This window comes from Pan paniscus, chromosome 5, assembly GCF_029289425.2.
Source record: "Pan paniscus chromosome 5, NHGRI_mPanPan1-v2.0_pri, whole genome shotgun sequence".
NCBI lineage: Eukaryota > Metazoa > Chordata > Mammalia > Primates > Hominidae > Pan > Pan paniscus.
In genome coordinates, this window is record NC_073254.2 from 145,945,903 (window position 1) to 145,972,273 (window position 26,371).

General features: G+C 38.1%; 1 protein-coding gene across 1 annotated transcript; it reads left to right on the forward strand.

The window, feature by feature from the left end:
• Positions 1-923: 923 nt before the first annotated feature.
• HINT3 (histidine triad nucleotide binding protein 3) lies at positions 924-24,597 on the forward strand. The gene is made up of 5 exons (XM_003827615.4): positions 924-1,703; positions 11,249-11,366; positions 16,571-16,640; positions 19,167-19,293; positions 21,984-24,597. Exons 1-5 carry the CDS (start codon positions 1,503-1,505, stop codon positions 22,014-22,016), a joined length of 549 nt encoding a protein of 182 aa, XP_003827663.1. The 5' UTR covers positions 924-1,502; the 3' UTR covers positions 22,017-24,597.
• Positions 24,598-26,371: the final 1,774 nt, after the last annotated feature.

The window sequence follows — 26,371 nt, forward strand, 5'->3', positions numbered from 1 at the left end:
AATTTGGAGTGAAGAGATGGAAACAAGAATATTTGAGAGAGAACTGTGTGAATAAAAGCAGTGATGTGAAGGTGTAGTACAGGCATGGAAATTGTGAATACTAAAATTTGGCAAAACTCTAATGTATTGATTCTGAACTCTGCTTTGGGGTGCTGAAAGGCAGTGAAGCTATTGTAGTGGTTCCCCAAACTACTGGCCAACTACAAAAAGGAATGAAAAATGTCTTGAATGTATATGTACAACAATTCAAAACACATACAACCACTTTTTATTACAACATAAATCCATTAAAAATCATTACTGAATTCCCAATTTGTTATGTATTTTCTAAATCAGCAAATACCAAGGGTATAACTACTATAGTGAGCTAGTCCAACAAATTTTTTGGTGTTAAAAAAGGAGTGCTGTATGTCAAAAAGGTTGGTGGGTTTTGGAGTTAGACAAACCTTGATCTTAAACTCTGTCACTATTAATTAGTTGTGTGGGACTGGGCAACTCTGAGTTTGGTCCTTCATCTCTAGAGCGGTGGTTATAAAACCAACCTTGCGTTTTTTGACAATTAGAGAAATATATGGCATGTTTTAGATGCTCAGCAAGTGCGAAGTATCACAAAACGAAAAGCTGAGGTCAAATCAGAGTCCACCTTGAACACCAAGCTAAGGAACTGGTACTTTTTCTTTGAGCACATAGTTACAGAAGGTTTTGTCTGAGTGACAGGAAAATCAATAAATAAGTTAGAAGGTGATTGCATTGGTCTAGGTGAGGCATTATGAGGCACTGGCATTGAATTTCTGGGATATTTCAGACTATTAACTATAGGACTCCACATCTACTTGTATATGAGGAATGTGAGATTAAAAAAAAAGGTCGCTATTTTGATCTAACTGTGCTGTTAACAACAATAAAAAGTCAACAGAGATGTAAAGGTCAGTTTTGGACATTTTGAGTTTAAACTACAATTATCGTGGCTGAAAAAGCAGCAAACATGATGTCTGTTGAAAACAAGGCTTTAGGAATTTTGCTCATTCTTTAAAAACCTACGAATTTTAAAAATCAAACTTTAAAAAACTAAAAAAAAAAAACGGCAGCGTAATACAATATTTGGACACGCTATACTATGGGCTTTGAAGAACGCCTGTCCAGAACACCCAACAAGCTCCATTATGTCAAACGCTCCCGCGCCTCTGTGATGTCACCACGACGCGCTGGGCGCTCTGCGCCTTGGCAGACGTCGTGCGTCATTACCAACGAGGCGCAGGGGTCAGGACGACTCTCGGCAGCGCCATTGCGCGCCCTCTAGTGGCAGCCGGTTTTCAGGCCGGCCTCCGGCTTTGAAGTTCCTCACCGCGTCTCCTTCCGTCTCCCCCAAGCCTGGATCACCGCCCAGCGTCAGGCGAGGGGCGACGTCTCGAGGTAAAACGGAGGAGGTGCGGGACGCGGAGACTGCGCGGGCCCGGTAGCGCTGGAGAGGCCGAGGCTCTAGGCCGCGAGGGGCGGGTGCAATGGCGGAGGAACAGGTGAACCGCAGCGCCGGCCTGGCCCCCGACTGTGAGGCCTCGGCGACTGCAGAAACTACGGTTTCCTCAGTGGGGACCTGTGAAGCCGCTGCCAAGTCACCAGAGCCCAAGGACAACGACAGCACCTGCGTGTTCTGCCGGATCGCGGGGCGGCAGGACCCGGGCACCGAACTCCTGCACTGCGAGGTGGGCGGCGACGCGCGGCCGGGGGTGGGTGAGGACCTGGCCGCCCCTCGGAGCTCCGGCAGGGAGGCCTCGCCGTTGTGGAGCGGGTGCAGAGGATCCCGATCGCTACTCAGCTCGCAGAGGCAGGGCCGCTCTGTGTGGATGGGGCTCGGGGAAGCTGGGGATACGCCCACTACGGGCCTTTCTGCGGGGTCCGGGTGCTGATGACAGACTCACTCCTAGGGGACGGACAGGCAGTGGCTCCAGCGGTATCTTTGCTGTTCCAAGGGGCAAAGAGTGAATGACAGGGCCGAATGCTTTGGCCTATGTTTGCAGGTACCCAGGTACTTGGTACAAATAACATTTTGTGGCCTCTGCTTTTATTACAAGGGATTCTTCTCCACCTTCAAGATACTGATTTTAAATCCTGCACACTCTAATACCGATACTGATGAGAAAACTAGTAGAAAATAGGTAATGATAATTGTGGAAAGCTGTTCGTTAGATTAGCAGAAAATAGGCTGGAGGGAGTGGGTCTGAGGTCAAACTATTATTGAATTGCCTCTGAATTCCACTGTCAGTTGGGATGCGTGGACATTTTCAGAGCATGAAGACTTTGCCCAGATATTTTTAAGCGGATAATCTGGCACACACTTTATTCTGTTGGTTTTACTTGTCCATATAGAAACAACTTTTTGAGAGAATTAGCTCCAAAGATTGTGTCTTTTGTAGTAAACATTCCTTTATTTTTAAAAAAATAAATAGAATTCCTTCTAAGCACCTTGTTTTGGAGGTTTTTGAGCAAGATAAGGGACAGTCTGTGTCCCGATTTTACAATCTAAAGGGCGGAATGTATACAGAGGAGGTAGCCAGTTACAATGTCTCGTGCTGTGGTCAGGTGATTTTACAGTATTTTGTAAGCTTGTGGGAGGAGCATCTAACCCAGCTCTGAAGAATTAGGGAAGGCTTTCCAGAGGAAATGAGGCATGAAGAAATAAGTAGGAGTTGATCAGATGAGGAAATGGAGAGAATAATGTCCCAGGTGGAGAGACCCCCCAAGAGGTTCAGTTTGTGTGATAGAAAAACTAACAGAAATGTCTAACTAGTGCATAGAGTTTGAGAGGATGAAAGGCGAGGCTGGAGAGGTAAACAAGGGACCAGATTATTAAGTGTGTTGGAAGTCATGTGAAGGAATTTTGTCTTTATCTGAAGAGCAAAGTGAAACTTCACAATGTTTAATGGTGGGTTGGGAGGAAGATGTTGCGGAGTTATAGAAGGGGGTTGATCTTTGAAAGGTCATTCTGGCATCATTGTGGAGAATGATTTGGAGGAGACCAGTCTGGAGGTATGGAGACCTGTTGGAAGGCTAGTAGATTAATCTACCCTGATGATGGCCTGAAATGAGAATGTGGTAGAGGAGATTATGAAAAGTATATCAATTTAAGGGATACAGTATTCAGGAGGTAAAACAGGCAGGACTTGATGGATACAGGTCAGTGATTCTCAACTGGGGGCAATTTTGCCCTCCCAGGGTACATTTTGCAATGTATTGAGATACTTTTGATTGTAACAACTTCTGGCACTTCTAGGGGTTGCTTCTGGGACCTAAATAATGGATAAAAGCCAGGGTTGCTATTAACATGGTACAGTGCACAGGACAGCACCCCCACCACCCCATCAACACACACACATAAAACAGGCTTATCCAGCCCTCAAAATGTCAGAAGTGCCAAGGTTTAGAAACCCTGATTTAGATATAAGAGAATAAGGAAATGAAAGAGGGTGAAGTCAAAGATGATTTCCAGGTTTCTGGCTAGGGTAAACTAGTAGTGGTGGTACCATTTCATTAAGCTCGGGAACACAGGAGGAGAAAAGATGGCCAGGGGAGTGGTGGGAGGTAGCAAAGCGATGAGTTCAGCTATGGAGTTGTGGAGTTTGAGGTGAGTTTGAGGCATCTAAGTAGAGATGTCTTTTAAATGGTTGGATAGTCTAGCACTCTGTAGAGGGATCTGTATCTCTAACCCAGATTACAGGAACTGTCGGTTTATAGATGGAAACTGAAAAAGAAGGGAAGCGATGAGATCACCCATGAGGTAAAAAGTGAAGGGGAGGCCTACACAGAACTCTGAAGAATGCTAACATCATAAGGGACAGACAGAGGAAGAGGACCTGGAAAGGGAATAGAGAAGGAACAGAGAAATAGAAGGAACACTGGGAAGGCTAAGAGAAGGGAGTATGTCAAAAAGAAAGGAATTGCCAGCAATGTCAGCAGCAATATTAGCCTGCCTTCATCCTCAAATCTGGGTTAGATGACCCTTGTATGTCCTTGCAGAGTCAGAGCAGGACTGGTTGTATCCCCAAAGTGATGTTCATTGACCTTGAGGAGAGCAATTTCATGAAGTGGTGAAGCAAAAGGCAGATAGCAGTTGATTGAGAAGAACTTGGGAAAGGAAGGAGTGAAGACAGCAAATACAGACAACTCTCACAGGAATTTGGCAATCCAGGGGAGGAGGGAAAGGTAGTGGTAGCTACAGGAGAAGTTGGGGATTAAGAGAAAGCTTTTAAAACAGTGAAACCTTTTGTGTGTTCAAATCCGGGAAGATGCCTATAGAGAGAGGTTTAAAATGGCCCAGGGGGTAGAATGTTGACCCTGGGAAAGAGGAAACTCATTCCTCACTCTCTGTGTGCCAGGCACTGTTGGAGGCATGGGGATACAGCCGTAAACAAAACATGCAAAACTCCTTGCCCTTATGGAGCTCACCTTGTAGTTGCAGAAAAGGATAATAAGCAAAATAATAAGTAAAATTTATAGTTTATTAGATGGCAGAAAATAAAGAAGAAGGGGATGCAGTTTTAAAATTTTAGTCAGGAAAATCTGCACTAAGCAGGTGACATTTGGGTTAAACCTTGAAAAAGGAGAAGGAGCAATTATATGGTTATTTCCAAGTAAAAGGTTTGAAGTAGCTCCTGTGAAGGCTAGGAGAGAGAATTAGGGAAACAAGGATTGTTGTACAGCGGGTCACGTGAGGTTGAGGACATTCAATTTCAGGTCATACCAGTCTGCTCAGTTGTGTGATTTTCTTCCCACTTTCCAGCAGCAGCCAAAGGCTGAGATTACACAAGGTAGGCAGTTGTATTGACCCAGGGTTGGGGTTTTGCCATGTGGGTGTTATAGAAGTGTAGTGAGACACAGTTAAGAAGTTATGGAGCCGGGCGCAGTGGCACACGCCTATAATCCCAGCACTTTGGGAGGCTGAGGCAGGCGGATCATGAGGTCAGGAGTTTGAGACCAGCCTGGCCAACATGGTGAAACCCCATCTCTCCTAAAAATACAAAAATTAGCTGGGTGTGGTGGCAGGCACCTGTAATCCCAGCTACTTGGGAGGCAGAGGGAGGAGAACTGCTTGAATCCGGGAGGTGGAGGTTGCAGTGAGCTGAGATCACGCCGCTGCACTCCAGCCTGGGTGACAGAGCAAGACTCTCTCTGGGGAAAAAAAAAAAAGAAAGAAGTTATGGCAAGCAAGTGGCTGAAGTGGTAGACCATGGAATATATGCTGAATAGGAGAAGGAAGTAAAGACAGCACCTGACAGGGAGAAAGAATACACACATCGGTTTTCTGTTTGCAGACCTCTGTTGGACTGACCCATAGAGTCAGAAGGGACCTAGTTCTGCCTTTTCAGTCTCCCTTTATTTTACTAAATATAAAAGTAGGCTAAAGAGAGGTAAAGTGCATTTTTAAACTCAGAGTTCAATATTTAGTAGGTCCTTAGAAACTGCTTTTAAATTTTGTATTCTGCAATTCTAATAATGAAACTAATAGAAAATAGATACTAGTAGCAGTAGAAAGCTTTGTCTGAAAATAGTCATCAAAAGGGGTGGGATCCAGACTTCTGTCACATCCAAAGTGAGAATTTTTCTTGGTTAGGAACAAAGTAAACAATATGAAGAGACTGGGGATATTTGCATGGTAGAAATAAGACATGATCAGTACTTTCAACTAATTTACACCCTAAATTCGGGAAACGGGGAATATATACAATAGCTCATTGTCAGTGGAAAAACACAAACTGTGCTTTTTTTTGTTTTCCCATTCAACAACAGCAATCAACACAGAACACTTCTGTGACCAAATGTATGGAGGTTTTCCCCCATACACCAAGCAAACAATCAGTTTTGCAGCAGACACCAGCTGGGTGTCCTCCATTTCAATTCTTATAGTATCTACCTGGTGATAGCATCAGATCCCGCAGGTTGAAGACTCAGTCCCCAAGACTGGCCTGCCCTTCCCACCAGTTGCAAGTCCAGGCCTCTGGAACTTCTGACCGACCAGCTTGAAGTTGGGGATCCCACGAGCTTCTCTTTGGGTTCTAAAGCTTGCTAGAGTGGCTTACAGAACTCAGGGAAACACTTAGGTTTACTGGTTTATTATAGAGGATATTCCAAAGGATGCTGCTGAAGAGATGAATAGCCCAAAGTATGGGGAAAAGGGGGCAGAGCTTCCATGTTCTCCTCAGGCGTGTCCTCTCCCAGGAGCCTCCATGAGTTCAGCTATTCAGAAGCTCTCTAAACTCTGTTCTCTGGGGCCTTTTATGGAGTCTTCATTGGATAGGCCTGACTGACAATTCTGTATTAATGTGACTGGACAAAAAGGGTATGATCTAATACTAGTAGACTGAGTGGGGAAACCCAGCAAGGCCTGTCCAGATTCTTCTTGGCCTCTCTGTGAAGCTTTCCTTCCTCCAGGGTATGAGGCAGAATCCCTTCAGAAATGAGGGTTTTATGACCCACAATCAGAAAGGTCAGGGAAGATTATAGTCCTGACTTGGGCAGGTGAGGGGAGGGCAAGAGAAGGGCAGAGAGATTGTGAGAGAGATTCTTTTTCTGAGGCCTGTCTCTGAGACCTAAAATGCCTCAACATGGTAACAAAAGACTGTAACAAGGGCGTTGGGAGTTATGAGCCAGGAATCGTGGATGGAAACCCATATATATATATATATATCACACACACATATCCGTATAATATAAAACGTAAGATACATATGCGTGTATAATAGTGCTCCCAAAAGTTGTGTATCTTTTTCAAATTGAATCTAAGATGACTTGATGTACAAGAGCTCACTCATTAAAGGGTAAAGATTAATCTTTTTAAAAAGAATAATTACATAACATAATTAGATGGTTTACATCATACATTCATATACTCATTCAAATATATTCATTGCAAACATTTAGAAACTGTTGGGTTTATATAAAGTGTAATTCAAGTACAAAAGGGAAAAATTTCCATTTGGAAAAATTGGAGTTACCAGCATCATGAGGGGTTAGTCTGGCAAACCTTTCCAGCAAAAGCTGTAGAAGATTCTTCACTCCATAAACCTCCATATGGTGTTGTCTAATTGTATACTGCATATTTAAAACTAAGCAAAGGCTGAACCATGCATTCTTAATGGGGCAGATGACACTCCCAAAGGGGTGAAAATTGGTTCTTGGTGGTGGTGGGGCAATATCTTACTTTTTCATGTATGAGGCACAGATATACATAGAGTAAACAGAGAGTGTAGCTGTGGTATTAAAATCTCATGGAGATGGGATTAGAAGAAAAAAAGTCTTAAAAGGCTCATTAGATAAAAAATAATGAAAAAGTAATTGAGTAACACTGGACTAGAATTTACCTTGCTTGGGACTATACTGAGGAAATAACTCAGTGCCAATTTAACTTGAACGTTGTCCCCTGTTGGAGGATGGTTAACATCCCCGATCTCTGCGCACCAACTTTTAGCAGTATCCATGATCAAAAGAGCGTCTATGTGTTTCCACCTCTGGTTGAGAAACACTGCTTCAGAGCCACACTCCATCTGCTGGGTCCACGCTGGCAGCTTTTTCCCAACAAAAAATTGGTGTCTTGCCATTCTTGACATCCGTGAAGCTAGTGATAAGGTATTCAAAAGGGAGAGGGGGAGAAAGATAAAGAAAACCTGTCTTTGTAGTCTTAAAGCTGGCCAAGTTTGCTAGATGGATGATAACAGAATCAGCAAAAACATGGCTTTTTGATTGGCAAGATCTAAATTCCCTCTGGGATTTTTAGCTTTTTTAGTTCTGCGTTACAGAAAGCACAGAAATATTTAGAATGGAGGTTGAGGGCCAGTCTGCCCTATTTGGGTTTTCAGATTTAAAGAAATCTGAAACAGTTATTTGTTGTGTTTAAATTGTTTATTAGAGTCAGTGGTGATAATGAAGTCAGGATAGGCTAGCTCTTCCTCTAATCCATGCATTACCAAAAGGATAAAAGTTGGTTCTTCCCTGGGGCAGAGCAGAGGTGGCAGGAGAAAAACAATTTTTATTCTTTCTATATGTAAAGCATAGGTATACCATACAGAACATAAACATATATACATTGTATCTGTGCCATTAAAACATCATGGGAGGGGGCAATCAGAAAACATATATAAAGTCTCCTTAGGGAGGTGATAATGAGAAAAGGTTGAGACACATTGATCTAATTCAAAAATGGCCACAATTCCAATTTAAGAAGGGGTTTTGCAAGGAGAAACTGAAAGATCATAGAAAATCCATCTCTGTTCCTGGAAAAATACCTGAAAACCCAAATGACACACCATTTTTTAAGGGGTAGAGGAGGGTGTATCAGTAACTTTATCTTCTATGAAGCATCTGTCATTTATTTATTCAGCAGTTTGGCAGGCGTACTTTGTTATTCACTTGGAGTTCAAAGACGAATATGGCATGCCCCACACTTGAGGAGCTTCCCTGTGATCCAAATTCAGTGCAGGAATGAAAATGCTCTTTAGTGATGTCATTAGGGATGGATGGGCAAAATACTGTATCTTTAAGTCACTTGAAATCATTCTCTTCTTTGAATGGAATGATTATGCTACCAACATGACATCCAGTTAGGTTTATTGTTTGATTTTTATTTTTAGGGATTGCTTTTTTTTCTTGTGAAGTGTGACGTATACATGTTAAATATTTACATGTTTTCAGAGTCAAAATTGTAAAGCAAGGTACATTTGGAGAAATCTAGCATCCATTCTCTTGTCGTCTCTACCATGTTATCTTTCTCCATAAGAAACTTTAAAAAATTTTTTTGTTTATCCTTCCATTGTGAGTAAATAGGTATTCACATGTCTGTATTTGTATTCTTCTTTCTTACACACAAAAGATAGCTTAACCACTCTCCTGCTCCTTGCTGTTTTTAAAAAAAACTTGAATATATCTTAGAAATAATTTCATATGTATATGAAGATCTTCCTCATTCCTTTTTAGAGCCACACAATACTCCATTGTGTGGATTTGCCATAATTTATTAAACCAGTCGCCCAGCTGCATTATGAATGTTTGGTTTTTTTTTCAGTCTTTTGCTATCATGAATTATGCTGCAAAGAATAGTTTTATACACACACACACACACACACACACACACACACACACAATCATTTGATATTTTTGCCAGCGTATCTATGGAATAGGAGGATCATTTTTCTTAAGATGAACCATGTAAATGATGCCTGGGTCAGCAGTAGGAATGGGACAAAGGGTGACATCAGAGCTAGTTTCAATATTTCAGAAAGCTTCATGGAAATCTAATTTAGTCGGGGTGTAGGCTAACTAAAACATCAAGTTTCTATATTTTTGAGAGGAATTTTATCTATTCCTGGTAATAAGAGTCATGTCGATTGGTAGTTTTTATTAGGATTGGGATTGGGTAATTAATTAAGATTGGGAAAATAAATTATTGATATATGAGAGTTAGTAACCAAAACCTTTCAATATAGAGGTTGGAAGACAAAACTAAGCATTTTGGTTCATTCTTACGGCTAAGTTATGCAGTATGAGACAGCAGATTTTTAGGAACCTCTTTAGCTTTTCTCCTGCTAGCCATTAGACTGGTACTTGCTAGTTCTGTTAATCTAAAGAAGTGTCATTCCTGCTGTGAGGTAGAGTACAGCTACATCATCTCAAACTAATTCTAACCAGGTTGTATTCTGTACCAGAATTACCTCTGGATTTTAAAAAATTAATGCCATAATTGAGGGGAAATAAAGATATATAACATTATTGTGTTGTGAATCAATCTGGGAAGTAGGATTGTGGCAATTTTCTTGTACTAGATTTAATCCCCAATTTTAATTGTTTCTGAGCTGGAAGTATTAAAGAAATAATGGTAATGCCAGCACTTTGGGAGACTGAGGCAGGAGGATCGCTTGAGTCCAGGAGTTTGAGACCTGCCTGGATAACATAGGGAGACTCCATCTCTACAAATATATATATATAGCCTGGCATGGTGATGTGCATCCCAGCTCCTTGGGAGGCTGAGGTGGGAGGATCAGCTGAGCTCAGGAGATTGAGGCTGCAGTGAGCCATTATTGTGCCACTGCATTCCAGCCTGGGCTACAGAGAGAGACCCTGTCTCAAAGAAAGGAAAAAAGGAAAATTTTAAACAATCAAAAACAGTGTAGTCCTTGACCTTATCCTTTTCTAAAACATTCCATGGATATCAATTTTTAATTTTAATACTAGACAGAAAAACCATAATAAAAATGATAGAAATGGATTAAAATTGATATATAATTATCATGTTTGTTATCTTAGGATAACCAGGATTACTGGAAGGGATATGACGCACTTGTTTGAATTGAATTTTGGCTCTTGGAATGGAGAACTATTGAGCAGCATTGCATTCATGGATTTTTTTCTAAGGGAAACTCTGCTTACATTGATTTTAATTAATTTTTATTTAATATAAAGTAAAAATTAAAATCAATATAAGACACTGAATAAGATATTCATTATCAGATATTTAATACGGTTATTTAGTGAATATAGATTTTCTTTTAGGAAAGTTCGAAATTCAAATGTTAATAGGTTGAAACACGCTCTTCCTTTCCTTTTCTTTTTTCTGTAGATTACTGTGTGGGGTAATGTAAACCAGAAAACTGATGCCACACATGTATTGTAGTGGTCCCATAAATTAGTACAATATACTGGAATTTGTTTCAGCATTTCAGTCTTTTTAATACTGTAAAGTGGCAAGTAAAAAAGTATTTGGATATAATTGCTTTAAAAAATGTTTAAAAAATGCAATCCCTGGACATGTAAATGCTAGCTGGTGTTCTTTTTATAATTGAGGAAAATGCTACATTGGGAAAAAAATTAAATGTAGAAAGGAATTTATCTATCTTGCTGTGATTCTGTAGCCAAACCTTTAAAAATATGTGTCAAGAGTAAAAAACTTTAGGGTAGGGATAGAGAAATGTGTAATGAAATAATAAACTCTGAGATTATTGGTAATGAAATTTTAGTGAACTTTACTCATAATTGTTTCCCCAAAATTGATTTTATGTGTCTTTTTTATTCTCTGGAATCAATGAGCATCTCATGAAGGAAGTGTTATGAACTTAATGCGTAATTATAAAATTGCCCAGTGGGGGTTAGGTGTAACATAAGTATCATTTCCCTGTCAGACTGAGATTAATGATATTTAAGTCATGCCAGAACAGCATTAAGAAATTCTTTTTAAAAATTCACTAACAAATGTTTTTTCCTTTAGAATGAGGACCTAATTTGCTTCAAAGATATCAAACCAGCGGCAACTCATCATTATCTTGTGGTGCCAAAGAAGCATATTGGAAACTGCAGAACTCTAAGGAAAGATCAAGTAGAACTGGGTAAGATGATGGCAGTATTCTTCATGTTTATATCATTTTCAGTTGGTATCAGTGATGGCAGTGAAGATTAAAAAGAAAAAGTCTAGTTAAGTACTGTGAAAAAGGAGCATTATGACTTTTTGAAATTTTCACTATAAAGAATTTTAAATTCATTAAAAAAATAGTATAATTCTCATGTATTCATTATGCAGCCTCCACATTTAGGAACTCATGGACAATTTTAAAAAATACATTAACCTTTTCCCACAGTGATTGTGAAGCATAAACCAGACATCATGCTGTTTAACATTTAAACGGTCCGAAAGATAATATATTTTTATGACTTTTTTTTTTTTTTTTTTTTTGAGACAGAATCTTGTTCAGTCACCCAGGCTGGAGTGCGGTGGTGCAATCTCGGCTCACTGCGGCCTCTGCCTCCTAGGTTCAAGTAATTCTCCTGCCTCAGCCTTCCAAGTAGCTGGGATTACAGGCATGCGCCACAATGTCTGGCTAATTTTTGTATTTTTAGTAGAGACGGAGTTTCACCATGTTGGCCAGGCTGGTCTTGAACTCCTGACCTCAGGTGATCCACCCACCTAGGCCTCCCAAAGTGCTGGGATTACAGGTGTGAGCCACCGTGCCTGGCCTATTTTTATGACTTTTTAAATGATGGACTTTCTTGACTCTGAAATGAAAGGTGCTATGAAAAATTATAAACAAACAAGTTACGATATGACAAATGAGCTCATATTGCCTTATGGTGAGATCATGTTGGTACCTGCCTTATAGTATCCTGTGAAGATGAATTAGCACCAAAATTTAATTATGAGTTTTTAGTGATGAACTTCTAGCTTCTGAAAAGGAGATTCTGAATCTTGTCTATTGAGGATGATTGCTCATTTTCCTACTCATGCCTTCTGTGGCTTGTCACCTATCATTTTCTAAGACATTTCTAAGCTTACTTCAAATCTGCCTTTAAAAAAGATAGTTTCAACTTTTATTTTAGATTTGGGGGTACATGAGCAGGTTTATTACGTGGGTATATTGTGTGGTGCTGAGGTTTGGGATACAAATGATCTGTCACCCAGGTAGTGAGCATAGTACCCAACAGTTAGGTTTTCACTTCTTGCCCCCATTTCTCTCTCCCACTTTTAGTTGTCCCCAGTGTGTATTGTTGCCATCTTTTTGTCCATGAGTACCCAGTGTTTACCCTCTCCTTATAAGTGGGAACACAGAGTGTTTGGTTTTCTGTTCCTGTGTAATTCATTTAGGATAATGGCCACCAGCTGCATCCATGCTGCTGCAAAGGAGATGACTTCATTCTTTTTTATAGCTGCATAGTATTACATGGTATATATGTACCACATTTTCTTTATCTAGTCTACTGCTGATGGGCACCTAGGTTGATTCCATGCCTTTGCTGTTGTGAATAGTGCTGTGACTCACATACAAGTGCATGTGTCTTTTTGGTAGGATAATTTGTTTTCTTTTGGATATATACTCAGTAATGGGATTGCTGGGTTGAATGGTAGTTCTATTTTAATTTTTTTGAGAAATCTCCAAACTGCTTTCCACAGTGGCTGAACTAATTTACATTCTCATCAACAGCATGTAAGTGTTATGTTTTCTCCTCTGCCTTACCAGCATCTGTTATTTTTTTACTTTTTAAAAATAGCCATTCTGATTGGTGTTGAAATAGTATCTTATTGTGGGTTTGATTTGCATTTCCTGATGATTAGTGATGTGGAGCATTTTTTTCATTTTTTTTTGTCCTCTTGTATGTCTTCTTTTGAGAAGTGTCCATTTATGTCTTTTGCCCATTGTTTCATGGTGATTTTTGGTTGTTTAATTGTTTAATAATTTATTTACAGATCCGGGATATTGCATCTTTGTCAGATACATAGTTTGCAAATACTTTTTCCCATTCTGTAGGTTATCCATTTACTCTGTTGATAGTTTCTTTTGCTGTGCAGAAGCTCTTTAATTTGGTCCTACTTGTCAATTTGTGTTTTTATTGCGTTGCTCTTGAGGACTTAGTCATAAATTGTTTCCCAAGGCTGATGTCCAGAATGGTGTTTCCTAGGGTTTCTTCTAGGATTCTTATAGTTTGAGGTCCTACATTTAAATCTTTAATCCATCTTGTGTTAATATTTGTATATGGTGAAAGGTAGGGGTGCAGTTTTATTCTTCTCCATATAGATAACCGGCTATCTCAACACCATTTAACTGAATATGGCGTATTTTCCCATTGCTTATATTTGTCAGCTTTGTTGAAGATCAGATGGCTGTAGGTGTGTGGCTTTATTTCTGGGTTCTCTGTTATGTTCTGTTGGTCTGTGTGTCTGTTTTTGTACCACTATCATGCTGTTTTGGTTATATAGACTTACAGTATAGTTTGAAGTTGGGTAACGTGATGCCTCTAGCATTGTTCTTTTTGCTTAGGATTGTCTTGGCTACTTGGGTTTTTTGGTTTCATATGAATTTTAGGATAGTTTTCTCTAGTTGTGTGAAAAATGATGTTGGTAGTGTTGAATTCATAGATTACTTTGGGCAGTTAAAAAGTATACTTTTTAACAATATTGATTCTTCCAGTCCATGAGCATAGAATGTTTTTTCATTTGTTTGTATCATCTACGATTTCTTTCAGCAGCATTTTATAGTTCTTCTTGTAGAGATCTTTCACCTCCTTGACTAGCTGTATTCCCACGTATTTTTGTGTGTGTGTGGCTATTGTAAATGGGATTGTGTTCTTGATTTAGACTCTCAGTTTGAGTGTTGTGTTTGGAAATGCTACTGATTTTTGTACATTGAATTTGTATCCTGAAACTTTACTAAAGTCGTTTATCAGTTCCAAGATCCTATTGGTGGAGTCTTCAGGGTTTTCTAGGTATAGACTCAGATTTTTGGTGAAGAGAGAGAGTTTGACTCCTTTTCCTATTTGGATGCCTTTTATTTCTTTCTCTTGCCTGATTGCCCTGGCTAGGACTTCTGAAATCTGGAAAGGCTTTGTCATGAGGTTCTGGGATTAGTTTGATCAATATTTTAAGGTAGCCTACATGATAGATCAATTGGGCTAGATTTTTAAAAGGTAAGAAACCACTTTAATGGAAAACCTTGATGTGTAGTTCATTAATATTTAGGCTAGTGAATTAACTAACAATTTTTAAACTGTCGATTCTGAATACAGCAAAGTTCCTTAGTCATTTGAAGTTCTATCAGTACATTTGAGAACATATATGATTTATAACTACAGTACCCTGTACTGTACATTTGAGCTTATAACAATTAGATCCAATTTAGATTTACCTGATTGAAACATTTCATCTTTCTTATTAAAAGTTTTTATTTTCATTCTTGTAGTTATTTCTTAGGTTTCACACTTTAGCTTTTTAGGAATTTTTCAATTTATATTCAGCAGAAGTGGAGAATAGAGGCTGTTATAACTAGTTTTTATAACGTTGCAAATCAAATGTTGCTAATTTTGAAGCAGCTGGTAGGTATTTGGGATTCCATTACATTTTCCTCTTTGCTTTTGTGTTATATTTGAATATTTCCATACTAAAAGTTGTTGCAAATTAATAATTTTTATATAATTGATAAAGTTGAGGAAATAATAAGCATATGGAAGAGTTCAAGAACACTATCAAGGAATATGACTATAATTGACATTTATAGAACTCCACTTAAATACAGCATACGTGTTTTTTAAAAAGCATATGTTCACCAAAGTTGACCATATTCCGAGCAATAAAATACAGCTCAATACATATCAAATGATTGAAATCTTATAAATATGTTCTCTAAAGACAGTATAATTAAATTAGAAAAAGAAAAAATTCCAAAAAAAGATATAGTCTGGCTTGAAGTAATTTGGAGCTTTTTTTTGGACTCTATGGTACTGACCTAGTCTTGGAAGGCTGGCAGTCTCCCAGCTCAAACCTGACTTAAAGAAGTAAACATTAACAATGATTTTGTAAGTCTCAATATATCAGCTATCCTCTGTAGATGTTTTTACTTCTTCCTCTTTCAACCATTTTACACCAGTTAGAAACTATGGAGGCGTAACATTTGGCATTGTGCTTTGAAGACCCCAGGTGACCAAAATTTTTTTGGTGGACAGGTTTATTCCCACCTGAAGGCCATAAAACACCAAGAGAAGAAAGATGATAAAGGAGATGGAATTTGGAAGCCAGAGTCATTATACAAACTTTTGGCTAGTCAAGGATAGGCTGACTGGAAGGGATACCATATCCTTAATTTGGGCTCAAAGACAAATTCAAAGTTTTCTTGTCTTATTAAATCAAACAATTTCTGTTTAATTACTTGGTCTTCTTGATGAGAATTAGTCCTCATATGATCAGATGTCCTAAATAGCCAGCTGTCGTAAAGTCTACTTATCTGTGAGATTTTGTGATAGTGATGTTGCACTGAGGCTCAATTTGAAACTTTATTTCAGTTGTTGATAAGCAAACTTCTCAGTGACTTAAAGCTACTGAATGTCTTTATTTTTTATTTTATTTATTTATTTTTGAGAGAGGGTCTCACTCTGTTACCTAGACCTGAGTGCAGTGGCACAATCATAGCGCACTGCAGCCTCGATCTCCTGGGCTCAAGAAATCCTTCTGCCTCCACCTGTCGAGTAGCTAGGACTATAGGTGTGCACCACCATGCCTGGCTACCTTTTTTTTTTTTTTTTGAGACAGACTCTTGCTCTGTCACCAGGCTGGAGTGCAGTGGCTCAATCTCGGCTCACTGCAATCTCTGCCTCCCAGGTTCAAGTGATTCTCTTGCCTCAGCCTCCCGAGTAGCTGGGACTGCAGGTGTGCACCACCACTCCTGGCTAATTTTTTTTGTATTTTAGTTGAGACAGGGTTTCACCATGTTGGCCAGGATGGTCTCGATCTCCTGACCTCGTGATCCGCCTGCCTCGGCCTCCCAAAGTGCTGGGATTACAGGCATGAGCTACTGCGCCTGGCCACCCAGCTACTTTTTAAAAAGTGTTTTTTAGAGACAAGGTCTTGCCTTTTTGCCCAGGCTGATCTCAAACTCCTAGGCTCAAGTGATCCTCCTCCCAAAGTGTTGGGATTACAGGGGTGAGCCACTGTGCCTGGCCTGAATGTGTCTTTAAATGTTTACCCATTTGATAGGACAAGAGTGAAGATCAATGGCAGTTTGTGACCTTAATGTCTCCCCTAGTGTAATGTTGTGTCTTTTCTGTTTTACAGTTGAGAACATGGTAACTGTTGGAAAAACCATTCTTGAAAGAAATAATTTCACTGACTTCACGAATGTGAGGTGTGTATACTTCCAGATGGAAACCAATATTATACATTATGGACTTTTTTCAAAATGTCATTTCTCCATGGAAAATGGAAACAGAGGTGGCAGTTTGTGGTTTAAATGTAGTTTTCCTGAAAGTGAGAATATAGTTCATTGGTAGTATAAATGTAATAAAACTTCCTCTTGTGTCTCAATATCTTCCAATAATTTCCACTTGAAGTTTGGACAGACAAGTCTATATGGGCAGTGGGTAGGTAAAATAGTTACAAGTCTACTTTTAAAAAAAATTTTTTTGAGATAGGATCTCACTGTGTTGCCCAGGCTAGAGTGCAGTGGTGTGATCATGGCTCATTGCAGCCTCAACCTCCCAGACTGAGTATCCTTCTACCCTAGTCTCCAAAGTAGCTGGGACCACAGGCAAGTACTGCCACACCCGGCTAATTTTTAAATTTTTTAGGTAGAGACAGGGTCTCCCTATGTTGCCCAGGCTTGTCTCAAACTCCTGGGCTCAAGTGATTCTCCTGCCTCAGCCTCACACAAGTTCTGGGATTACAGGTGTGAGTCACCACACCCAGCAAATCTACTTTTCTTTGTTCAATATGGGCATTCCTGTAAAATTGTATGCAAGTTGAATTTTCTTAGAAAAATTTTATATGATTTAAAAACACATGATTATAATTCTAATGTGAAATTAACTTGAATTTGTTGTCTGCTGAACTCTGGCGTAAGCACATGATGTTCAATTTTTCAACTGTTTTTTTGTTGTTGTTTTTTTTTTTTTTTTTTTTTTTGAGACGGAGTCTTGCACTGTCCCCCAGGCTGGAGTGCAATGGTGCCATCTTGGCTCACTGCAACCTCTGCCTCCTGAGTTCAAGTGATTCTCCTGCCTCAGCCTTCCACGTAGCTGGGATTATATGTGCATGCCACCATGCCTGGCTAGCTTTTGTATTTTTTATAGTAGAGACAGGGTTTTGCTATGTTGGCCAGGCTGGTCTCGAACTGCTGACATCAAGTGATCCGCCCGCCTCGGCCTCTCAAAATGCTGGGATTACAGGCGTGAGCCACTGCGCCGGGCCTTTTCAAATGTTTTAATTTGTCTAAGTAATGCTTTTCTTTTTAAAAGATTTCCAATTTTGCTTCTGTGACCCAAGCAGGTATAATGGAGATTACTTCTAACACTTTTGACCTAGAATTCAGAATAGACTTGAATTCTAATGCCATTCATGCTACTTGTGGTGTACTCTACTTATACTGTCTGTGTTAGTTTAGACATGCCATTTAGCCTCTCCAAGATAATACCTGCTCTGCCTGCTGGTAGGTGCAAATGAGATTCTCTGTGTGAAAAATCCTCCAAAAACTGTTAAGCATTACCAAGTGTGATAATGACAAGGAACAAATGGTGTTTGAGATCCTTTGGCCAGAAGCCACACATTTCCTTCACCGTCATAGGATGCTTATTAGAAGAATGAACACTGGACAAAGAATTGAGAGCCCTGAGTCTCAACTCCAGCTCCACGACTGTCTAACTTTGTGACCTTGGGAATATTTTAAACTTTCTGGATCATGGCTTCTCCATCTTTAAGATGAAAAGATTGAGTGAACCTTTGAGTTGCTTCAAGCTTCTAGATTATTTGATTCTACATTATATGACTGTTTGGCAGAAGGAAAACCTAGTCTCCTCTTCTAGGTGGTGGTGGAAATTTTAAAGTATGTACTGCATATCTGACTCCACATTGCTAGTCCCAGAGGATCACTGCTGCAGTATAGCACTTCTATGCCTCCTTTCCACACTTCCACTCACTGATACCTTGAACAGGCAAATATTTCTAGGCTTTGATTATTGTTACAGGTGTGTCTTGCTCTGCTGAGCATAGGTGGACTTGCAAAACTTTTTGTAAGCTTATTTTTAAGAGTTTAAATCATATTTTAAAAACTTTGTAACCATTTAAAGGAATTCTTGTGTATCTTTTAGGAAGCACATAATCATTATCATCTAACTTATTTCAAGTATTAAACAAGAAACCTGGGTGATGACGACAGTTTTTTATGATGACATAATTAATCTCACTACTGAAATATTGTTGGTTTGGTGGGAAATGTCTGAGTACTTTATTAAAGGAAAAAGTGTGCCATCTACTGGCTATGTATTGAATAAAGGAACTCGACTACTTGAGTGTCCAGTGATGTTTTAAAAAATTCATTGCAAGAGCATATTTTAAGAGAATGAAAGCTTAAGATGATAAAGACTGAAGTGATAAGACATTATGCCAACTCAGAATTCATAAAGATTATACTGAGGCATAATATGCTGTTAAGGCCTTCTTTGATGATGAGCTTATGTTACTACGAACTTCAACATCAAAAGAAGAGGAAGTGTGTGAATCCTCTGAAGTGCATAAAGAGAAACATTAATGAGATTTGTGACAGTCTATTTACCTTAGGTACTTATTTTGGATCTCATTAAAATTTATGTGTTTTCACCTGAAAAATGACTTTATTTTAGAACTGGTTTGTCAATCATCTCTTTACTTTCTATTTTAGGATGGGTTTTCATATGCCACCATTCTGTTCCATTTCCCACTTGCACCTTCATGTTCTGGCACCAGTGGATCAGCTTGGCTTCTTATCCAAGTTGGTTTATAGAGTCAATTCCTATTGGTTTATCACAGTGAGTATTCTTGTTATGTCAGCAGCATACAAAAATATTTAAAATATCCTTTTCATTGTAGTTTTTTCTTCTCAACAGTAGGCACTTAACAGCTCTTATAGACTTGATTACCTGTTTTAACATACTGCTTGCACATATCCAAAATAATATTTTTAATTTGGGGGATTTTCAAGATCATCAGTCTGTAGGAAGAGAAGCTATGGCTAAGTCTTCCCCATTGCAAGTAGCGGATACGATATAGAAGAACCATGGTATTCAGAGTTCTGACTTTGGAGTCAGATCTGGATTCAAATTCTGGTTGCAGTGCTTGCTTGAGGGTCCATGTGAAAGTTACTTACATTTTTTAAGGCTCAAGGTCTTTATCTATTACCTGCATATAGGTAACAGTGCCTATACCTAGGGTTGATAAGAGAGTTGATGAGGTAACTTATGTGAAAAGCACTTAAAACGGTACCTTGCAAATAGTGTCAGGAAATGTTACCTGCTACCTCTATTGTATCATCAACATCATTGTAGAAATTGAGTTTTTGTGTTTTTTGATAGTTCAAACTCCTTAGAAAAGAGTTGTAGTAGTAGCATCACCTATCAGATCTGTGGCCGAAGGGTTTTTTTTTTTTTTTTTTTTTCTTTTTTTGAGACAGTCTCACTCTGTCACCAGGCTGGAGTGCAATAGTGCAATCTTGGCTCACTGCAACCTCCGCCTCCCGGGTTCAAGCTATTCTCTTGCCTCAGCCTCCCAAGTAGCTGGGACTACAGGTGCGTGCCACCACGCCCAGCTAATTTTTGTATTTTTATTAGAGATGGGGTTTCACCATGTTGGCCAGGCTGGTCTCTATCTCCTGACCTCATGATCCACCCGCCTTGGTGTCCCAAAGTGCTGGGATTACAGGTGTGAGCCACTGTGCCCGGCCTGAAGTTTTGAGTCTAAAAAATTATAGCATTCTGCCTTGCCAAAGCAAAAGTGGAGTAGAATTCAGCTGTTTATACACCTGTGGTCTGAAAGTCAACCCTTAGATATTAAGTGACTCTGGGGTCCCTCTAAGGCCAATTGACCACTAATTTACCAGGGTGTTATTTTATGTGTCCATGATGATAAAGTGATCTATAGTTGCCATATCTCAATAATCATCCAATAGTATTTATTTATCATTAGTTAATGAATGGTATTATTCTAGTCATAGTACAGAAAAATTTTTAAAGTGTCTGATTTCTAGAAACTTCATATTTCAAACATATTATCCCTGTCTTCAACTTGTTGCCCAGATGATTTTATTTAAATAATATAAAAATACAAAAATTAGCTGGGTATGGTGGTGCATGCCTGTAGTCTTAGCTACTTGGGAGGCTGAGATAGGAGGATCGCTTGAGCCCAGGATGTTGAGTCTGTAGTGAGTGATCATGCCACTGCACTCCAGCCTGGGTGACAGAGTGAGATCTTGTCTCAAAAAATAATAAAAAATTAAATAATATATAAGATACATATATATATGTGTGTGTGTATGTATTTGAAATTTTAAAAAGTGGGATATTCTGCCGGACAGCTGATTTGGGTTTTTTTTTTTTTTTGCAAAGTTTGTGTAATAGAAAAATGCTTTTTTTTAATATTTGTATTTCTAATTTTCTATAAGAGCTATACCTTTATAATAAAAGATGAATGAAAATACATTTTTGTAATGTTTTGACTGTATTTTCTTATAGGAAATACTTTTTTACTTGGAAAACATCAATATATAAAATTATAAGATATGTTGTTGGTTTATCCTGAGAATCTGAACTCTTCTTAAATCTGACTTTGTTAGCGTATCTTATGAGACTTTGAAAAAAATCAAGATAAAGATATTGAAGTTAATTTCATAATCTTATATAATGATCCAGATTATATAGTGTGATTGAGAAAAACACTGAAATGATGTAACTCACAGACTTTAGTTTACCTTTTTTAAAAAACAGACTTTATTTTTTAGAGCTGATTTAAGTTCACAGCAAAATTGAGTAGAAACTACAGAGTTCCCACGTACCCCCTACCCCTCCACATGTACAGTTTCCTCACTATGACATCCTACACCACAGTGGTATATTTGTTACAATCGATGAACCCCATTGATAAATTGTTATCACCACAGTCCATAGTTTACTTTTGAGTTGACTCTTGGTTTTATATTCTGTGGGTTTTGATAAATGTATAAGGACATGTATCCACCATTATAGCATCATACCTAACAATTTCACTGCTCTAAAAATCCTCTGTATGCTGCCTATTCATCCCTCCTTCCCCTCTAACTCCTGGCAACTGCTGATCTTTTTATTGTCTCCATAGTTTTGCTTTTTGCAGAATGTCATATGGTTGGAATCCTACAGTATGTAGCCTTTTCAGATTGGCTTCTTTCACTTAGTAATATGCATTTCAGGTCTTACTTTACTTTTTAAAACTTTAGTGTTATATTTATTTTCCTTTTCTTCTTGAAACTTGTTAATGAATTTGCAATGTAGGCAACAAACTGCCTATTTACATACAATGTAGAATAATTATATATAGATATTATACTGAGAGATTTTTGTAAGATATTTTTAGGAACAGAATATATAGTACTCAACTCTTCTAATGTGGCATATTATAATAGGGATACCAGTAGAATTATTTGATAGAGACTATGATATCTAGAATTAAAAAGTATGTTTTTTTATTACAGGCTGATCACTTGATTGAAAAACTAAGAACATGAAAATGTCAAGAGTGGAAGATTTTTCTAATCTTGGTTCAGCATGAAGTGGTGTTTAGGTCCCTTTTAAGTCTAATGGCAATTTTAAGATTTGTTGGGTTTTATGAGAGGCTGTTACTTAGTGGCCTTAAATCTTTTCTGAATGTCTGTTTCCTAAGATCTGTGATACAGTTATGTGAATATTTTGTTACTGACTTGTTTCAATGGTTACTTGTATAAGGATTTTATATATATGAAACTATAGATAAAATCCTATTTAAGACAAATTCTGTTAATCAACAAGGGCTCTGTATTTTTTTAAGTTAAAATATTTTCATTTCTCAGTAAGTAGTCAATTATAATAGTGATTTATTTATGAAGAATAAACTGCTATAGAAAGTACTTTGTTGGAACCTTTATTGCTGTGAAGGAGAAAAAGAACTTAGCTATTTCTTGACAGTTCTATAGTTTTACACATAAATTTTCAAAATAAAGAATACCATACTACACAATGATCTCTGATCTTGCTGAGGGAAGGAATTATATATGTGCCACTTTTTCCTCAAATTTCAGATGCCAGTTTTCACTTTTTGAAGCATTGCATCTTTTTAATAAATCTATCCTGAAAGCTATATAATATATATAATTTCTATCAGTGAATTTACAATAACTATCAAATTGGCTATCAGAATTCACTGTAATGGAATTTTGCCTCTAATAACATAAAGGGGGAAGAAACATAAAGTGGTTCTCTTAATAAAACTAGCAGAAAATGTTGCTTTATGGCATGTTTTTGTATCAAAGAGAAATCAGAGGTTAAACTTTGCTTTTATCATGAAAAGGGCCTGATTTGAAGGCAGAGATAGGCTTAGATGAGAAAAATTGATAATGCAATGTTAATACTATTGATATATCATTTCATAGGCATATTTTGTTAGAAATTGGTTTTTTGGTGCTAATCTATAGGCACAATAGTGAATATGAATGAAGAGCAGGTGCTGCAAGTTAATCCTACATTGTGCCAGTGTATATTAGTACCATGTAAATGAATATGAATAAATGAACATGAGGATTAACGAACTGTTGAAATTAGGCTGAGATACTAGTTTTCTTTCTTTTTTAGAGGGGGCATGCTATTAAAGATAGTTTTAAGTAACAAATTACTTATTACAAAGTTACAACATGTGGAATCAATACTGTTTTATTTGTTCATTAATTTATTCATTCAGCAAACATTTGTTGAACATTTAATGTGTGCCAGATATTGCCAGGATCAGGAAATAAAGAACTAAAAATGGACATTCAGACTGCAATTGCTAGTACAGGGGTCAAACAAAATCAGTGATTAGAATTTAGTGCGTTAAGTTCCCTGATGCCTTCACAGCCAGAAGAGGCTGTGAAGGGATAAACACTTCTGAGAGTGGGTGGTAGTAGAACTGAGTATTCAAGACTGAATGTTAGGCAGGTAGACAGTGACTGGTTAGGCTGAGAAACTTACAAGTATTTTCCTTGAGTTCTGCTTCCACTATTATTTACTTTACAATGGATATGAAGTTCAGATTTCATCTTATTTACTGAAGGTGGAGAAAGGATGTGGAAGTAGGGGTTATGGGCTCTCAAAAGTAGATTTATAGAGTTTTTTTTATCACTGTTTTGTGATATAGTTCACTGAACACTTACATAGATTAACAGTTACAAGTTTCCATAAATCAGTTAGAATATGACTAGCTTCAGGGAAGGAATTTTCAACAACTGCAATCTTTGATTGTTTTACTATGGGAACTTGCAGTGATATAATTGACAACATTATTTAACAATAATAGGTAAAGTAGGCTGGGCGTGGTGGCTTACGCCTGTAATCCTAGCACTTTGGGAGGCTGAGGAGGGTGGATCACAAGGTCAGGAGTTCGAGACCAGCCTGGCCAATATGGTGAAACCCCGTCTCTTCTAAAAAAATACAAAAATTAGCCGGGTATGGTGGCACATGCCTGTAGTTCCAGCTACTTGGGAGGCTGAGGCAGGAGAATCGCTTGAACTCGGGAGGCGGAGGTCACAGTGAGCCGAGATCGCGCCACTGCACTCCAGCCTGGGTGACAGAGTGAGACTTTGTCTCAAAGAAAAAAAAACAATAATAGGTAAAGTATTTAAGGAATTCTCAGATGCCTTATGGACCTCTTCAAAAATGTGGTTAGCCAATTGATTCAACTTTTATAGGTTTATATGCTCTCATGTAAACCTATTTGTTTCCGAGATCAGACAAGATCGGGCGCATTCAGGATGGTATGGCCGTAGACAACCTATTTGTTAAAAACCCTTGGAAACACATTTTTTTAGTAGAGGTTCTTATTTACTTATAAAGATTAATAATCAAATTACTACAATTAATATCCATTTAGCCTTTTCAGTAGTCTAAATATTTGGTAACTCCCTAGCCATCTACAACACTAGTTCAAAACAAGGCTAATTCATAACCTGTCTTAAAAATGTTTGAAGTGGTATCAAGAGCATTGTTTATGCATGTTGTGATACTATTTGTGGAATTGTATAGTGAGCTATTTCAAACTACTAGAAGAAAATGAAATAAAAATGGAAAAATACTGTCAAATTTTGCCTGTCTGGACTTTTTAAGTAGTATTAAAAACAGAAATTCAAATGAAAGATGTTTTATAAATTGGCTGATCAGTGTATGAAAGGTATACTGTAGTGATGTAAACACACCTCTTTCATATAAAGAATCCAAGGTTAAGAGCACAGCCTTTATTATTGTAACACTTATAACTTACATACTTCTAGATTTTGATATGAAAAAGTCATTTACAAAAGCTGGTGCCCACAACTTTGATTAATTTTTTAGTATGTACTAGGTACAAGTACTCCAAGTCACTAAAATGAAACTAATACTTGTTGATTCACCTATTTATGAATCAGCTCTTATCCTTGCAATATAAATACAAACAACAGGTCTGACTCAGCTGAAATCAACTTAATGAAAATGTCTAAGTCCAATTCTGATTGAGGAGAATGAGATCCTCATTACATGATTAGTTATTTAAAATCACAAAAGTAGAGACAGATTCACAATGAACAATCATGCATTAATTAAACCAATCCTTAAGCCAAATATCTTTTAAGTATAATATTTTCTATTCATATGAAATAGACATCTCAAGCTTAAAGTGTTCCTCCTTCCCAGCCTGTTCCTTTTAGTTTTCCCCATCTTCATTAATGGCAACTCCAATCTTTCCATTGCTCAGGGTGAAAATCTTGGAGTCCTGCTTGAGTCCTGTCTCTCACACTTCATATCTAACCTATTAACCTTGTTGGCAGTACCTTCCAAATATGTTCAGAATTTGACCACTTCCCATCAGTGCTATCACCTTGGCCAAGTTATCATCATCTTTTATCTAGATTGCAGGAGTAGCTTCCTCACTATCCCCCTGCTTTTGTCCTTTCCCACCCTATTGTCTCCTCTCAACACATTTACACATTGAACAAACAGAACATGTATGCTTGAGTTCTGTCAGACCCACAGATCCTAAACACTGCCCTCAGATACACACAAGAAGTTTTGGCACCAGGTTGTCCCCTTGAAGGGACCTGAAACAGAAATCAGTTCATTCTTTTCAGTGCCCAGTGTCTCTGCCTTTGCAGATACTCGTTCTCTCTTTCCTTGAATGTTGCTAGAAACTCTTGACTGGATTTCATGCCCCCAGATGCTCCCTTTCTAACATAGCCTCATCAGAGTTCTTCCTAAATTACTGACTAAATTACTAAATTGATCATGCAATTTTCTTATGAAAATCTCGCCATTTACCCTGAAGATAATTTACCAGCCTTTTCAGCTTTGTTTCCTGCTCTTATACCAAAGTGCTAGCCATTTTTACTACTACGACTAAACTGGGCACACCTTTGAAAATCTGTTTCCATTAAAGTCCAGGTTCAAATGTTTCCTAATCCATGAAGTCTTCACTGAAACTTCTCATCCCCAACCTCGGCAATATTGTTTCTTCAGCTTCATTTCATGGTATTTTGTTTATCTTCCTAGAATAAACCTTATACAATCTAGCCAAGATGTAGTAGGATATTTCTTGCCACTGGATTTTGAGCTGTTTTGTGGCTGGGGGATCTATTTTTAAATTTGTCTTTGTATCTTCATTGCCTTAGCCTAGTGACTGACTCATATTCCTGGTAAGTAAATCTGTTGTAATCTCTTGAGTTCCTTAAAATGTTACCATAATAGACCAAAATCTGACTGAAGACCCTGATTTCAGTCAACTTTCAATCCAAAAATCAAGGGTATAACCTAGATGTCAGCTGGACCTTCCTGGCATTATGTCCTTCAGGTCAGTATCCATGATCAATATATAACTCAGTTGTGA